Genomic DNA, 17944 nt, shown 5'->3' with positions numbered 1-17944 from the left:
TAGCATATAGTGTATAATTTAATATGATATAAAATTATATATAAATCAATTTAAATTAATAGTTATGGCTCTTTTATGTATTTTGATCATCAGTATGAAAATTAACAGTTGTAAGATTTTTGTTATTTTCTCAACAGCAATTGTGTGTGCAGTGAAATGCTGCTCAGCAGCAAGCAAACTGAAAGGAATTAGCTTCCACATTTTTGCTCTTTTTGTTATCTGGGTGGAAGAAACAATCAGGATGGCTTCTACAAGTAAAAGAAATTCTGCAGGTACAAAACTTCTTATACTAAAATTTGTCAGTAGTAAAGTTGTGAGATGATCTGTCCTTACCTGACTGAGTGCCATCTATGAATTTCTTTCGGGGTGCATTTCAGATCTCTAATTATGACGCTTGAGGAAACCAGACCCCAAAAGTTAAATAAGATCAGTTAAATAAGACAGCAGCTCATGATATCTTCTGAGCCCCTACATTTTCACTACCATTACTTTGCATTTTGGGCCAGCTGTCAGCATTAACACCAGGGAAGCAGGGCCTGGGTCTATATTTTATAGCCTTGATTTATGTTTGTCTTATGGCCATTTAAGCACAGAAACCCAGTGCTAAGCAACAATTTCCAGTTCAAAGAGGTCTTTTTAAAGAGATTAATTGGCAGCAAGTTAAGTAATGGTGCTCTTCATTTCTCTTTGATTAGTGAGAATTCAAAATACATTTTGCCCTGAAGGTGGAGTCTGCAAGCATGGATTCCTCATCAAATCACCACCTCTTCAACTCTTCAGCTCACAGGTATACTAGCTCAGATTAGTCATATTTCAGCAATCCCTCATATCTGCTATCCTGAATTTTAATGAGAGACAAATTGTTTTCTCTTTGGCAGAATTCCTGGAAAAGGCGTCTTTTTGTCCTGTCCAAATCCAGCACAGGGAATTACATCCTCAAGTATCTAAAAGGCCAACATGTGAAAGGCTCCATAGCTGTTGATCAGTATGTAGCTCAAATGCATCATCTTTTTTATTTTAAGTCATGTATCAGCACTCTTCAATGACCACTGATTGTACAAGCACTTGTTCCTGACTGAACAAGTCAATTGGGTTCTTGATTCAAACCCAATGAACTCCACAAAAGAGTCCCTTGGGATTTGTCAGCTTTGGGTGCAACTATGATACATACAGAAGTGAAAATACAGAATAGCTTTATTATAATTTACTTTTGTGTGAGTGATTGTTGTGATGTGTCTCCCAGCGAGATACCTGGCTTGGCTCCACGATCCCACAGGCTGTGTTCCTGCAGTAGAACACATTTTACCGTGAGAACAGTGCCATGCTTTCATTCACATGTGAATAAGGACAGGCTGTGCCTCTCTCACCTGTGGCACACACCCTTTCCCAGCTTGCAGCTTCACAAAGCGCTTTGCAGGTTTGTGCAAAGGTCTCCTGACTTTCTCATAGACTTTTGGACTGATTTTGGTTGCTCACTGCTTCTTATTCTGCCAGGAGATTGCCCTGCTTGGCTCGTTTGGGTTGGTCATTTCCTTCCTGTCAGCACATGTCTACTGCAGCAAGACTGAGTGTCCCTGGCTTTGGACTGGTACCTTTACCAGGCCATGGGTGGTATGAGATATGTGCAAAGGAAACAGAAGATGTAATGGGAAATGTAAATATTTTCAAGTCAGATCTAGAGGTTAATACTCCAGCCTCCTGGAGTATTGTTAGGCAAGGAGGTCACTCACCACATTGCTATTGTGCTTCTTCCATTAAAAGGATTTACATTGTGAAGCTTTCAAAAATGCAGTTTGCTCAGTGGTCTGTGGTTACATTATTACCATAATTATTGTTGTCATTACTTTTATTAATTTGGCTTCTTGGAAGTTAATGGAAGTAGTGCTTCAAGTATACATTAAGAGTACTTCTGTCCTCTTCCCCTCCATTAAAACACTATTAATATACAATTAGTTTCAAATCAAATCTATTGTTTTATAGTGGTTAAAAAACTTCCACAATAAATTTTTCTTATTTTTGTTTCTTTTCAAGATTCTGAATTAAACAAAAAAACCCTTTTTCCAGAAATGAGGATCCATAGTCTGGGCACTTTGGAAAAGTTAATTTTATATAATTTGCCTGGAAATTTTCTTTGTTGAAAGACCATCTCTTGTGAATGTGTGCATTTATTTTCTTGAGCAATTTTTTCTGTGGAAAAATATCTAACTCTTCCCTTGCAGATCTCATCATATTATGCTGTGCTCAGAGTAAAGTATGGACATGCACACCTACATGTGTGTGTCTATTTGTATGTAACTGTGTAGAGTTATATAGGATGTTTCATATGGTTATCTTCACAGAATCATAAGTATTCAAGCTGGCATAAGTAATGCTGAAATTATGGAAACTGTGAGGAAGATGTTCAAATGCCTTCCTGAGCGGGTGATGTCCATCAGCACTGGAAACAGGCGTTACTTCCTCATTGGGGACAGCAGGTGGGCATAGCACGATGTGCAGAAGCAGTGACAGTGCTGTTAAACTAATGTAGCACTAAGCTGTGCCCCAAGGAAGGGTCCTGCTCCTCTACCCACTCCCTCCCTTTTGTGTCTCAGCTCCTGATGGCACAGCTCTGGGATGAGGTGATTCAGCTGCCTGATCCAATGGAAAACACCTTTTTCTATGGCATTGCCTCCCCTTATTCATGGCTGGGTTCATTTTTTGCTGGTCCAGGCAGGTGAGCTCACCTTCCCTGCAGCCACCCAGTCACAGCACCCAGCATGTGAAAGCAGAGGGAGCACAGGGATGGCAGTGGGGATGGCAGTGGCAGTGCCTCAGCGTGGCAGTGCCATTTCAGACTGTGCTGGTTAGGGGACAGGAAAGAGCAGAGACCTTTGCCTTTTCACCCAGCAGCTCCTGGGAGTTAGAGAAGGTTCTGCTCCTCATGGATAAACCACAATATTGCCTGCAAACTAGGTTGTTAATCAAGGGAAGTAGACTGAAGGCAAAAATTCTCCTGAAGGAAAACAGATCCCAGAAGTGCTGACTGGGGCTTTTGCTGCAGCAGAGGGGTGCAGTCCATACTTTTCCAGGCTAGAATTGAGTCCTGAACAGGGGCAGAAGCTGTTTCTGTGGAGGTGATCAGCCAAAGCTCGGTTAGGTGAGGGAGGAGGACGTTTGTCACAGTGCTCCTGTACTGCTGGTTCCCAGCACCTCCTCTTCAGTTTTCTAGTCACGAGCATGTCAGGGGGAATTTTTTTGTTTTTGCAGAAGAGCAGCTGATGTGTGAAATCCTGATAAGAAGAAAAACACATACCTGAGTGCTACTTGAGCGTGCCACCCAACGCCTTCCCCTGGTGTGTGGCTCTCACGGCCCAAACTCGGTGGGAAGCATTCCAGAATTAATCCAACTAAATCCACTGCAAGCATGAAAAACAGTCCTTCCATGGCATATTTCTCATCCTGACAGTCCAAATGCCTTCCCAAGCCTTGTTAACTCTCTGAGCCAGACTTTGCATCTGGTTATGACCACACAAGCACTCTTTCCTGAAAGGCAGGTGCAGGGTTTTCCCTTGATCTCACAAATTTTTGTTTTGGGCCCCATAGGAAGTAGGTAGGCAAAAGAAGTGCCCTTGTGTGTTACCTGTCAGTAAGTTTTCACTCCTCTTGTTCCAACTTCAGGCAGGAAATAGACGATTGGGTCACTCTGATATCTTCAGTCTGCAGGGAGGACAAAAGAAGTGGATGCTGCCCTCAGGTGACATATTACTGTACTTTATTTAAAAAAAAAAAAAGCCATTTCTTTTTTTCATTACAAAACTGTGCAAAAGAATTTTCCTGATCTTCACCTTGCCAGTTGCCTCTGACCTTGGTTATTCAGAATTTCATTTTCATATAAATCCTGTACCTTGGCTTTATGCATCGAGCAGGCATTGCACAGTCTGTCTGCACTGGGATTGATTTTACATTGAAGAAATCCCTTTGGAGAGTAAGCTATATGGAAATGAGGAGAAGATTGATATCATGCTGCAATGAACAACACCTGTGATGCATCAGAGTGAAAACTTGTGTGTTATACTTAGTGGGTGCATTTCGGATATATTTACATGTTGTTTTACATCAGTCTGTCAATGTTATAAATCAGCTGGAAGCCCTGGTAGTTCAAGATCAAGCCCAAGTTTCTGCACCTTGTCAGCCAGCCAGACCTACCAGTTTAGACTCAGCACTAAGTACTCACATCCCTGCAGCTTCCAGACTGCTCAAAATGCAAGCAAGGCAAATTTATGTCTGCCTGAAAAATGCTATGCAGACAATGCCTCTGAGCCATTAGAAATAAAATTTGCTCTAGTGATTTGTGTCAGTACATTTTAGCCCACACCCAACAGGTGCCTGTTTTCTTATACTGCTTTTCCCTTATTTCTAGAACCAAGATCTTCCAAATCCAGAAGTCAGAAGCCGGACTTCCTCTTTGCCATTATTCCTGAGTTCTGTAGATATGACCAGCCTTCCAGACAGGCAAAGCTACCAAAAGGTAAACAAATTAATAATGTCCTTATTAATGAGCCTGCGCCTAGGCATGACTGTGACATTTCTTTTGCATAGTTGTTTTTTTTCCATCAAAAGATATTCAGAGTTTCTGCAGTGGGTACCTGGGTGGTCCGTTCTGGTGGGGCTCCTGAGTAGCACCTGGATGGTAACCACAGAGCCCCCCACAAGGGAAATACTTTTGAGCCAGGTCTGCTTGTAATAAAGGCAATGAGAGACAATACTCATTGGTTCTCTCAACTGACTGGCAAATTTTAGTGAACATTAAGTAAACTCCTGAAGATTTGCTTTGACATGCCTTGGCAGAGGCATGTGATGATTGTTTTGGCAGCTGCTAGCCACATTCCTCCTGATTTGTGATTGTGCTATTATTTCTCTCTCTCTTTTTAGGCTGTAAAGCTTAGAGGAGAGTTCAGATCCAATTCCTCCCTGCCTTACTGACTTTCCCCTCAATATTTAAATAGAAGGGAGGGAAAGCATTGCTGTTGTCCCATAGCAATTGCAGTCCAGTGTCAGAGTGAAATAGCAGCCAAGGAATTGCTGGGTTTCTGCAGTCACAAAGCTCTGTGCAACTGACCTGGGAGAGGAAGCTGAATGTGGGTCAAGCACCTCCAGTGTATCTTTATGAGGAGTCACCTTTTTTCCTTTGTATACAGGAGAATGGTTCCTCAGAAGACAAGAACAGGCCTTATTCAGATCCTGGCCCCCATCAGGTTCAGTGTGACTCACCAAGAGGAGTTTTTCCAAGCCTGGTGAGCAGAACAAATCAAACAGCTCTTTCCTTGTTCCATCTGCAAAAGTGAATATTGGATTTTTATCTCACCTGGGTATCTGTGACTATAGATTATTCACCTACTTTCCTAGCACATCGAGTTGATTTCCACTTTGAAAGCTTCCTAAGTATTTAGTCTGTTTTCTTGTTTACCACTGAAAATTATCTACAACTTGCTTGAAATACCTGTGTTCAGGGGTTTTGGAGTCAGAGCCTCAGAGTTTCTCTGCAGCAACTGCAACTTGTGGCAGCTCTCACAAACTTGATGAAGAAAGTTCTGCATTTGCACTGGCTGAGGATTTGTCCCTCCCTGCACGTTTCTCAGCTGTGCCACAGTTGTTCCTAAATGCTTTTAGTTCTTCAGCCTTTGCCAGTAGCAATCGAGTCAATATAACTAAATTACAGAGCAAGAGCTTGTTAAATTGAGGCACGTCTTAGAACTGACCTTCTGTCAGCATTAATATGTCTTCAAGTAATTTCACTTCCATATCCAGCGGGAGTGATTTGGAAAGATGAAAAGATGAATGTTATCTTGTATTAGTGGCTAAGTGTTCTGACCTGTGTTCCCTAAACTAGTGCCTGCAGTAGTTTTGCTCTGCCGTGGATTGCTGCCTTTGCAGCAGAGTCAAGAGGACAGAAGGCACAACCAAGGCTCTACCACACCACTCTGCAGCTTAAACCCATCTTTACTGACAGTTTATGCATTGAACTCTGACCTCGAGTGGCTGAGATACAGGGCAAAGAATCTGTTCTGCTATCACAGCTACCAGGGTGGTAAATCACATGCTGCAATCACCATCCTTGTATATAGGCTGACAGCAAGTATGAGATAATTCAGCTAAATTTAGTGGAAAGAAGTGAATAGTTGAAACTACATTGCAATGCCGTGGGCAGTCAGCATAGCTCAGCTGATGCACAGTACTTTATAAAGTTGCAGTAATTCAATTGTGAGTCTGAGCTCTGAAATGCACTGAGGAACCCTTGGTCGGATTTTAACCAGTCCTGCTCTGGGTGTATGTCAAGAATTTCTTTGTGTCTCTTCCTTGTGCATACCTTTTCTGTCTTATTCTTTAATTCTTCTCATACTTACAATGCCTCAGAGAGCAGGTATTATATGCAGCTGTTCAGGCTAGGACAGGCTGACCATGAGGGTTAGAAGATAAGGAATTTGGATTTTAGCTTTTTAGACTGAAGCAGAAGGAAGAGCACAAAGCTCATGTTTCTGTTTTGGCATGTGTGAAAATAAATAACCTTGCTGTATAGAGAACAAGAAACAACAATATTTGTCCACTGGATAAAAATATTTCTCTTGCCTCATAAGTTTAACATCTGCTGACATCTCCAGACCTATTCTCTGCTCAGTGATATGCAGACAACTGACATCCTAACTAATCCCTTGTATTTACATCCTTGTAGCAGTGTGAGTCCCCATTTCAAGCTTCTGATGTGTTTTGCTTTTTATTGGTGGCTCCCTCATCCAGGCCCAGATCTTGAAAAGCCTTTGTTACGTAGCTGTCACTCATGCAAACAGGATTCTCCATGTCAGTGAGTCTAGTCATGCTGGCAGGGACCCTACAGGGATCTGGGGACCTGGTTCCTTTTCAACCCACCTTTTGGAGCTACCAAAAGGTAGCTCATCTGACTCAGGAATTCAGTATCAGCTGTTTTGATACACAGCTTTCAACATCTGAAATACATCAAAATTAGGAGCCCTGCCTTGCATCACCCTATGCTGTGCATTACTGTGTTGCAGGCAGCAAGGCACCCTTGGGATCTGTTACACACCTGATTTTTTCAAAGAGGGATTACTCTCTCTAAGGGCAACACGTAATTTTCCTTAAGAAACTTAGAGGTAACAATGACTCAGTTGTTCTCCAGGTGTCATTTCTATCTTTTGCTACAGCCAATTTTCTCCAGAGTCTACTTTCTCTCCATAAATCCATATTATGGTTCCACAGACACTTGAAGTTTGTCCTGCCTCCCATGGCATGAGTTGATTTTAATGCCATCTATACCAATAAGGAAAAAAAAATACAATAATCATCCTTAATTAAAATTCATTGCCAGTTTTTTCTTGTTACATGTAAGAAAGTAAATAGTTTCATTTACTTTACCTTGAAAACGATAATATATTTATGGCATATTTAGCAACTTTTCAAATGTTCACCATGGAAATCAAGGATGCAAGTGCAGAGATTAAAAAAAGTTGCATCACAAACATGGCTCAGAGAATTTAACTGGGAGGCAGCTAAATACAAATTACCATACTCTTCACTATAGTGAAGTCAACAAAGAGACATAAATATAAATAATTTCTCTTTGCGACTTGAAAAGGTAGACTAACTTGGTGGAGGGATTTTTTTCTCCTTGGCTTACCAAATTGCTTCAAACTTAATGTTTCAGGTATTTATGAAGGCAGAATATCACTCAGGACACAAAGGATTCTATGTCAAAGCTCCAGTCTTCTGAAGTATCTTTTTGTTCAGAGAGAAGTATGAGATAACAAATTTCTCATTAGTCAGGGAAATCCCAAATTCATTCTTTATTTGATAGCAGTTAAAAGCTGCTTTAAAAGGACAAATATGTCCCAATTCACCTCTAGATTTCCTACAGAATTTTTTCCTAATGTAAGGACTTCAGAACTGATTGCAAAAAGAAAATATTTTCCACACAATAGACCCTAAATTCAAGGAGATTCATATGCAAAGTGTTCAAAACACTTGATTTTTACACAAAATAACAGGTTGTGATCATGAAATCAATTGCAACAGCCTGGTTAGCACTAATCCATCTGTGAGAGATACTAATACCAGTGGCTGGATTTTTTGTGTGCATTGAATTTCAAAAATACAGGCAGGAGCACAGATATAGAAACCTTGTTTCTAAACTAGGCTGGCTCTGAGCATATCTCACTTCAAGGAGAAATGTATCTTACCATGTTTTCTGTGAATATTTGCTGATTCTGTTACTTCTCCACAAAAAGGAAAAATGCATGTTAATCTGTTAAATACAAACCCATTCTTTCAGCAGGATACAGTTCTGGGAAGAAGTGAGGAAAACCTGCTGTTGTCAGATCCAGAGGAAAACATCAAAAAGGATGAAGAAGATTATTACCAAACTCCCAGCAATGTTTTAGCTAAGGTAGTTTATCAGCTGTGAGTTCTGCTGGTCTGTTAACAGCTCCAAGGACACAGGAGGCATTTAATGAGCCAAAGAGGAACTGGTGGGAGGAACCACTTGTACCTTGCAAAAGGAATACATAGATAAAGCAATAGGTAATAGAGTTTATATTTATACAAGAAAAAAAATACACTAGACTAATTCAAAGGATCTTCCTGCTGCAAAGTGGCATTTTGACAAAAACATTGCTGATTTTGTTGAAATCCCCCAAACTACTTCATTGTTAATGACTTTTGCCTATTGTATAATGGGGTAGGGTTGTTTTTTTTTTTTCTGAAATTGGAAGCTTCATTTAGAGAATGTAACAGTACATTAGTTTTATGTATCTTGAAATGTAATTCTGTTGAAACACCAGTAAGCTGCATAAAAACAGTACTTTTAAAACACTGCGGTACATTTTGGTATCTACATTTCACTGTGAAACAAGGCAGCAGGAGAAATCATGCTGTTAATTTAATGTAAATTTTGACACACAATTTGGGAGGCTAATTTCAGGAGAAGGTATGTGGTCAGGAGAGGTGGTCAGTTTTCTGCAGAAGTCACAGACTGTACATCTGACTGAAGGACATTAACAATGGTGATGTGGTCATATAATCTAAGTGCTCTAAATCAAGCACACCCAAAGTACAAGTCTCCTTTTTCAGCCTGCTTGAATTAAAAGACAACAATTTTTTTTTTTTTTTGGTGGTAATACTTCAGAATATAGCTGGTCATGTCCCAGTCTGGCTGTGCCAATAGTTCCAGCATTAACTTTTAAGTTTCAAGCACCTTTCTAGCTCCCAGTTTCTAGGAATTGGCTGATTTGAGGAAACCCAGGCTATATTAGCCAATATGTTTAAACAGCATGAGGACTGAACAAAATAAGGAAATTAATGAGGGTTTCTTCTGCAGGCAGGGCAATCACATTAATGTCATGTATTGCTGTGTTTCTGACAGTGCACTACTGAAGTATCAAAGCCTGACCCTACAGCTGAGTCTGATGTCCCTGTGCAAGAGAAGCCAGTGCAGAGCAGCCCAGTAAAGGAGAACATTTATATGTCAATGAAGTCACTGTAAGTAACAACTTCATTAAGGTTTTGGAAATTAAATGCGGCACAGCAATAGAGATAGAGCTGACATCTCTGGTATTTGCATAACAAGATCTAGAGGCTGCATCTTGTTTGAATGAGTCCTTGTTGGGTCTTAGTTCACAAAGTTCAGCATTCATGGGAACACTGGAGTCAAATTCAAGCTCATCAATATGAAATTTAAGCTCACACTGCAGACTCCTGCACTTACACAGGCTCTGACTGTACAATGCGGCACCTTTTGGTGACTCATACTTTTTCTGGATTTTCATGACAACAGCTCACCACTTTACTGAGTCACTGCAGCCAAACTCCAACAGCCTTTCAGACAGGTGCTCTCCAAAGCAGGCAGCATTGTCTAGAGGTTAAAAGAGAAAGGTAGAAATGGGGCATTAGCTCCCAACTTTTCCATTAAGAAGTTGTGTGGGTTAGGACACATCCTCCCTTTCATTTTGCCATGCAGAGAACAGCTCTGTTGCTGTGTGTTTTGAAGGTACAGTGTTTGCCACGTCAGAAAGAAGGACCTGAACTTTGTGTCACAGTTCTAGGTCCACAAGGAAACTTTACAACCTCCACAATATAGCACTGAATACTGAATGGAATTGTGCCTGCAGGGTAAAGCTCCTCCTGAGCCAGAGGAGTGGTCAGTAGCTGGTAGCTGTGGCTTGACACTTACAGACACTCAGATCTCAGGCCACATGGAGAGAGGCAACTGGAAATACAGACCCACTAACCAGACAATCCCCATAGATTAATTCAAGCTTGTCTCTGTCTTTGGGACCCCCCCCCCCCACCCCAGAGGGAATAATTATAAAACTAGTTATAGTAATATAACTATATAAACTAGTTATTCCTAGAGGGAATAACTATAAAAACCTCACAAGGTTATGCCATCTGAGTTAAAATATACCAAGAGCAGCTTCTGCTACTAACCCCAGAAGTCTTGTTTGGGGCACAATGAGGAGTCAGCTCCAGGCAATATAATGTTTATCAAATAAAACTAAAATGAGTTCAAGTAGTTCTCAGTTATCACATCTCCCAAGGGACAGCTTTACATCCCTGCAGAACCCAGTACAGCCAAGGCCAACAATCTGTACTCAGTTTCTTTGTCAAGGCATGCTGTTAGCTGAAATGTTTCCAGGCTTAATAAATAGTTTTTGCATACTGAAAACGTTTATTTTGAGATTTATGGTCCATTTTTAGAAGGGCTGTTTATTTTACTTAGGTTTTATTTTGTCCACTGGATATTCTACAAGAACTTGTTATTCTTTGCTTTATTGAGGGCTGCTTGATCCAGCTTCAAACACAGCAAGAGTGCCTGGAATTGTCAAACCCCTTAATTTTTTATCATCATTCCTCTTTAGTAAGCTGCTGGATGAGACATGCCAGCTCACGTGCAGACGTGATGGGCTCCCATCCCCTCCCAAATGCCAGAACAACAGTGCATGTCCAAGAGGCTTGGAAGCAGACAAAGGCACAAAACTCCCAGAAAGCAGCACCAGCATGCAGCCAACCCTCCAGAGAAGGCAAAACTCATTACCCCTCTCAGTGGTTCACTTGTCTATACTGCTCAGGTAAGTGTCTTCTCCAGCTGGTTGCAAAGAAGACAGACATGTTCATGGGTTTCCTCTTGCCAAGCCTGTCAGCATTCCAGAGGCATTTTAGTCATGCTTTTAGTCATAGCATTTAGTTTTAGGGAGTCTGCAAGGAGCAGGGAGTTGGACTCAACAATCCTTATGAGTCCCTTCCAATTTGAGCTCTTCTGTGATTCTGTGGTCTCTGATGTTTTTCTCTCACAGTCAAGTTACAGATGAGATGCAGCTGCAGAAACTGGATATTTTCGTACCCCTGGCTGATATTAACAATTACCTAAAACTTACTGAAGCAGCAGGACGAATATGGTAAGTGTAGATTCTTGTGGCAGTGCCTGTGAGATGGGAATGAGTGACAGGCACAGAAATGTTGAACTGCAGACACCCATGTGTAGTTTGGGCAGGGCAGAACAAGGCAGGGGCAGTGCTTGCTGGCACTTCAGTGATTCCTTCTGCTCTCCCCAGTTCTTTGTGAATTTGAGTTTGTATTTCACATGCTGTTGTAAAGGCCTCCAAAGAATCCAGCATGCTGTGTAATAATTAGTGATGTTTTCAACCAGAACTAGATCAAGAATTTACAAAGTCATTGAACATGTCTCATTTCCAGAGGGCAGCCCCATAAATGCATAAATGCAACTGCCTGCATATCCTGTGTGTTTTCTTTATTGTCTGCCCTCCACAGCATTTCACAGTGGGCTGGTCCTCTCAGGCTGGGGTGTTTGTTTAACCATGGAGACCACGTGGTGGCTGTGAATGATCTACAGCCCCAGGGTGTGGAGGAAGCTTTCTTCTTCATCAGCAGGTCCACGAGAAAGGAGGTAAGCTTGACTAACCTTGACTGAAATGGATCGAGCCAAATGACAAAGCAATTCCCTTTTTTGCATTTCAATTCAAACCAGTTTACTCTGGTCTAAGTTTGGCATGAATAACTCCAGCACCAGTTATCTCCTTAGCATCATTCTGATGTGGTGTCTGAGCTCTGTGGGGAACACAAGGTCAGCACTGCAGAGTTTGAAGAAGAGTTTGAGCAACACCAAGAGATGTTACTGGGCAACCATAAACTAGAGTTACTTGAGGTCTTTTTGCCTAATGCATATAAAAAATTGCAAGTTTTGGGAAATAAACCATTGCCTCCAGTGGATGTGTGGTTGCTTATAATGGTTTGGGTACTGCAGGCAGAGCCCTGGACTCCTACGTCCTATTGCTTATCAAGCACTACACATCTCCTTGTGTGACACTGTGTTTTTTGAAGAACATGGGACATTTCTAAGATGTTCTTTAACCCAGCTGTGATCCACAACGTGTTTCTGAACTCATATTTCAGTATTCAGGTTCATGACCCATTTCCAAACACATTCAAATTTGAATTCTGCTGAGATTGTTGGGGTCATGAGTTGCTATTGCCATCTAAAGAAAGGAAAGCCAGTCTCAGCAAGGAAAAGAAAATACTCATCTCTCTTAATGGAGAATTTTTATTTAGCTAGTTCAAATACAAGTCAGATAATTGCACAGATATTGACCAAATATAACAAGTTATAAAAATGTCCCTTTTTTTCTTTTTAAGGTGAAACTTACTGTGTGTAGGATTCCACATTCAGATATCTTCCATGCTAAAGGCTGCTCATGTTCCTGAAAAAAACAAAGACCTCAATGATTAAGTAAGTGCCAAAACTCAAAGGAAAAGATCAGGGAGGAGAAGGTGATATCTTGTATGTAGAGATAATCATCTTCTTGAGCTGCCAGACATCTTTTGTTGCTGAAGTACAAAGAACGGAGAATGCAGATTTCATTTTATGTCCTCATAACTTATGTATTTGGCTTATATTTCATGTTGCCATGTTTTTCTGTTACATGAAAGAAAATGAGGGTCAGATTTTTTACGTGATCTTTGCACTGTGCATACTTTTCATTTCAGCAGAAAATACTGGTTTGTGCCTCTGCTCACCTCTTTACACTGAATTACAATGGTTTATTAGTGAACTCCTAATCACTTAGAGGTGGGCAAACAACCAGCATTTGGACTAAAGCCGTGTTTTCCCTGGATTCCCCTGAGCTACAGAAAGGCTCAAGTGAGCCAAGAGCTGCAGTGTTGGAGGAGAGGCTGGTGTATAAAATGTTGTGTAGTGATTCAGTGGGGCCTCCTTTTGTGTTATGCCCCTCTTATGATACAGCCACAAAAACACATCCAAGGGATAACAGGTAGAAGAGCTGGCTGGAGAAAGAATATGTCTGGAGCACCTTTGGGTTCACTGACAGCCACGATAAGCCCTAAATGAAAAAGGAATGAATGGATTTGGGAGAGAGAAGGGCTGGCCTGCTCTGTGAAAGGGTTCCTGGTAAAGACAGCTGGGAAAACCACAGAGAGGAATGATGTATCTGAAGGCATGTGCCCTCACCCCAATGCAAACAGAGTTCACTGTTTCTCACAGAGAATGTTTTGATGCTACCAAGTAGTACCACAGGGATGTCACCAGTGCAGCAGGATTTCCAGAGCAAGTGCTTATTTGTTTCCCAAACAAGGATGTTTCCTGTAAATATTTATTTCTGGATATGCCTTCCTCGCATTGCTACCATAGAAGCATGACCAATTTTCAGCTGATAGCACACCAAAAGGAAATTGATAAGGGATTGCCTTCAGGAGTGCTCCAGTGGATGCCAAAAGGAAGTTTTGTCCTGTCCTAGAGTGACCTCTGTTGCTTACAGCACCATGGTTTGACATGGCAGAACACATACCTGTGCCCTGCATGAACACAGACACTTTGTGTGGGAATTTTTACACACCCACACTGCTGTAAAACAGATAGAGTCAATATACAGTGATGTGGCAACAGACAGAATCACCGGGTTTGAGTACTGAACATTTTATCCTGCCAGACACAACCAAAATAACTACTGGGTTTAGCAGGCACAAAATTACTCATATTAAGAGATTTATATAAGCATTGATTAAGGTGGATTTGGCTCAAAGGAGGTATTTATCCAGCCTACAACTGAATAAAGCCAAGTTGGCTACTATGGTAAGGAACTACACTTACTAAAAATCAGCATTGGTGCAACTTATTTTGGTAGCAAATTTGACAAATTTGCTGGACTTAAAAAAATCGTTATAAAATTTTATTCAGATGAAGATGAAAATAGCATAATGGAATCCAAAACTGGCAAACAAAAATATGTATATAATCTATTCAGACTCAGCTCCTGTTCAAAAGATTAATTTCCAGACTGAATGTTTCCACAGCCTGTCACTTCTGCTTTTGAGATAAGAGTGTTTGGGACATGCTTGTTTCTCAAGGTAGAAAGGATCACATTTTGATTTTTCTGTTTCAGTGGTGTTCAAAGGCCTGTTTGTGCTGAATTCTGCATAAAAACAGAGGGAACTCCCAGTTCTGGAACTACAGAGGCTGAAAATGGAAGAAAACATTCCTTGGGAGCTCTGCTCCAAAGCTGCTATGGGATTCCTTTGCTCTGCACTGCTGCTTTGGGCACAGCAAATCCATTTCTGCCTAAGGAGCCCCTGAGGGATGGGTTGGCTGGCTATCACTGTCCAGGGCTTCTTCCAGCCCTGTAACTCTGTCAGTCTGCTAGGACAGTCCTCATGGCCTGAATCCTAAAATCACAGATCACCTACTTCAAGAGCATCTACTGAGGATGTAGTCCTCAGCCTTTCCTGGCCAAAGTTTGCCTCAGCTCTTCTGAACTTTGGAAAAGGAAAGTCCAAACTTTTCTGTGTTGTTCTAAGACTGATCTCTTTAAAGATCTCTTTTTAAAAATCAGGAAATTATTTTCAAATATTTATCCTAGACAATTTTTTCAGAAAATTAACATGATTTTTTCTTGCCCTGTTCTCAGTGGGCATAGGGAACATTTGGATTGCCACTGTCTGCAGAAAAATCTTCATTATGGAAGATTCTCCCTTCTCTTAGACCAAACATCCTGCATTCTTCCATCATTTTTTCAAACATTTCCTGAAAATGGTAATGCGAGACAAATAACTTGTGTTTCCAGTTACGCATGAAAGAAGGAGGTGAGAAACTGAAATTTAAAGAATTCAATTAAAATTGAATTCAAAGAATTCAAATTTTTTTTTAATTTCATCAAAAAGAAATCCAAAGCCATGAAGCAATTTCCTAGGACTTCATAAAGAAACATTTCTCCAAAGAGGTGAATTAGTGAGGAAGATCCCCCATGGTGGTGGGAGAAGAGCCACCTCCATGGAACCTGCTGCTGAAGCAGATGTTGAGCACTGCATGCTGCACCTCTCAGCCATGGAAGAATGGTACTTTTGGACAAAACCAGGAATTGGTTAGATATAGCATGTGCAGAATAATTCCAGAATATTTTAGAGAACTGGGGGATTACTTCTGTACTTCAGTAAACAGTTACAGATGTGTTACTCCATAATTGATCATTATGTCAGTTTGCACAACGCTAAATGCAGATAATTAATGTCACATATTGCCTGACTCATAACACTTACAGAGATACAATATGGAAATGACATTGGTACAGTAAATTCTGGTAGGGTGTGTGAAGTTGCCCACATATAATTAATAAATGTCCTAACAATTTACAACACATTGTATGCTGCAAAATACCTCATTTTCTCCAAACATGGCCCCTCCTTGTCGTGCAAAGATTACCTGTAACTTCCCAGTATCTGCAGCTGAGTCACTTAACAGCCCATTTTAAAAAAGCTCCACTTAAATAAAGATTTAGGTTGTTTCCCTGGCTGTTAATTTGTGGCATGATCCTATGCTGCTCTCACTCATTAGTGGCTGCTAATATTTCCCTGTGGGTTCCCAAACTTGAATCATGCTCTTTCTGCTCCAGCATCTAGCTAGGAAGATGGCAATTGCCCAGGAGAAAAGCAAGTCCTGGAAGAGAGAGAGAAAGTAATGGTAAGGGAAGTCTCTGTATTGATGTGAGGTAATTGAAGTTAAGAAAAATAAAAAGCCCTTTGAACAGAAAGCACAAACCAGACCACACAACCTCCACACTTCCTCCCAAGGGCAACACTCCTGAGAACTGGGCTTGGAGTCATAAAGTGATCAACACAGCACAAGTCCTGCAGGAGAATGAGTCCAGCCAGGAAAGGTTATCTGTGTCCACCCTGAAGTGAGCCAGAGACAAGCTCTGTGTAATGCTTAATTCTCTTATTAGAGCCCCTCCAGCCAGGGGATTGGAAGGATACCTATATATGTAATAGGGATATCTAAATAAATGCCTACATATATAACAGGAATATCTAAATAACAACCAGACATACTTCAGCGTGGCTGGAGTTTCTGCAAAGGGATGCAAAGAGGAGCAGCTGCAATAAAGGAGAGTGATGATACCCTGCACACTGCAGAGAGAGTGGATCCGTGGTGAGCTGGGGACACCAGGTGCTTCATCTGTGTTTTGCCCCAGATATTCTGGTGACCTCAGGAGAGCCATTCCCTCTCACACACTGAGTAAGATTCAAGGAGTGGTTTCAGACACATTTGCATCGTGCTGTCTCTTACCATGGATGTGATCTCCAGCACCACATTCTATAGTAGGAATTGCTTTATCTCCCAGAAAATTCCTGGAAAAGCCTCCATCAGACCTGTATGTGACAGGCATGAGGGCGGGTTCATCGATGCCCGGTGCTATGGGGAGATGCTGGTTCCATGCCAAGGGAGAAGCCAGCCTTGATGTCCTGCAGAAACTGGCTTACCTGAGTCCCTTCAGGGGCTCTGTCCTGCGGGAACACTGGGTGATGTTCCCACTTCCCTGCAAGGAATTCCTCACAGCATCTGTGCTGCTCTTGGAAAGCTGCACAGCAGGGACTGTGGAAATCTTCTCAACCACATGGATTCCTCCAGCACTTCAGGCCCTTTAAGGGACACACTAATATTTACAAAGGTGTTTCCCTGCTGGCGCTCCCTTGGTCAGAGCAGGGGCTAGAAAGTGCATGTACTGACTGTCTGCCCTTGGGTCTCTGGAGATGACAAGGGAATCTGAGATGCTCTAAGGGCTTTTTTGGTTTGTTTCCCAGGGATGAACACTCCTTCCACGTACATACCTTGCTGTAGCCAGCCACTTCCCTCCTGCAGGCTGGCCAACAAGTCACCGTGAGGAACTTGGGGCATGCCAGGCAGTTCCTAGAAATGCCACTGTAATTTTGGATGTTCCTTTTGGCCCGTTACCACCTTCTAATTTATTGCATCCCTTAAAGAAGTGGAGAAGCCAGACAAGGTTGATAGAAATCTTTCATTCAGGAAAATCACTTTAAATGAAACCATTCCTTCACTGCGAGGACCCTCAGCGACCAGGAGCCCTTTGCTTGCTGCTGACAGCTCCTTGGTGGCTCCTTCTTACAGCAGGACCAGAACTTTGGGGGGCACCAAGCTGCTCTGGGGGCAGCAGGACTGGACTTGCCACAGCAAGTGTCTGGCCATGTTCAGTTTTTTCAGCCTGGTGTGCCTGAGTTGATCTGTGCCTGAGAATTTGTTTTGTTTGTAACCCAGCAGTGGAGGATGAAATTGAAGCATTGGTGGGAGCATTAAGATCAGGGCTATCAGTGATGCTAATCTCCTTTTAAAATGTTGGGTGTTTGTGATGTTCATCAGTAGGGACATTGCTGAGCTACATCCTTTTTTTATTTCCTGCCTCTAAGTTTTCCCAAGAAATCTGTTTCTGTCTGTGCCTATAAAACACAGCATAAAGCCATGGTCTATGCCTCAGGGCTGTTGGAAGGATACAACCTCCATCAGGGATGAGGGTTGCACAATTTTTTTAACCAGGAGAAGCCAATGTTTTCAAGTAGTTGCTCTCAGCAGCATCTACTG

At 41.7% G+C, this 17944-nt stretch overlaps 1 protein-coding gene across 2 annotated transcripts; it reads left to right on the top strand.

The window, feature by feature from the left end:
- Nucleotides 1–202: 202 nt before the first annotated feature.
- Nucleotides 203–15003, top strand: PLEKHS1 (pleckstrin homology domain containing S1). Of its 2 annotated transcripts, none has more exons than XM_053983985.1 (14): nucleotides 203–272; nucleotides 696–787; nucleotides 879–985; nucleotides 2340–2474; nucleotides 3658–3733; nucleotides 4400–4507; nucleotides 5178–5273; nucleotides 8324–8434; nucleotides 9410–9525; nucleotides 10905–11114; nucleotides 11340–11441; nucleotides 11815–11950; nucleotides 12697–12790; nucleotides 14460–15003. In XM_053983985.1, exons 1-13 carry the CDS (start codon nucleotides 242–244, stop codon nucleotides 12763–12765), a joined length of 1389 nt encoding a protein of 462 aa, XP_053839960.1. In that variant the 5' UTR covers nucleotides 203–241; the 3' UTR covers nucleotides 12766–12790; nucleotides 14460–15003. The 2 variants fall into 2 exon arrangements, with proteins under 2 accessions (XP_053839960.1, XP_053839959.1); XM_053983984.1 differs by having other exon boundaries at nucleotides 8321–8434.
- The last annotated feature ends 2941 nt before the right edge of the window (nucleotides 15004–17944 follow it).

This window comes from Vidua macroura, chromosome 8 (genome assembly GCF_024509145.1).
Source record: "Vidua macroura isolate BioBank_ID:100142 chromosome 8, ASM2450914v1, whole genome shotgun sequence".
Taxonomy (NCBI): Eukaryota; Metazoa; Chordata; class Aves; order Passeriformes; family Viduidae; genus Vidua; species Vidua macroura.
The sequence above is the reverse complement of the archived record's forward strand: the minus strand, read 5'-3'. Positions and strand labels throughout refer to the sequence as shown.

Excerpts from the sequence above, each read along its gene's own strand:
- PLEKHS1 (XM_053983984.1), top strand. The coding sequence starts at position 242 with ATGGCTTCTACAAGTAAAAGAAATTCTGCAG. Across the intron at positions 273-695 it reads AAGTAAAAGAAATTCTGCAG|TGAGAATTCAAAATACATTT; the intron begins GTACAAAACTTC and ends CTCTTTGATTAG. Across the intron at positions 11,442-11,814 it reads GAAGCAGCAGGACGAATATG|CATTTCACAGTGGGCTGGTC; the intron begins GTAAGTGTAGAT and ends TGCCCTCCACAG.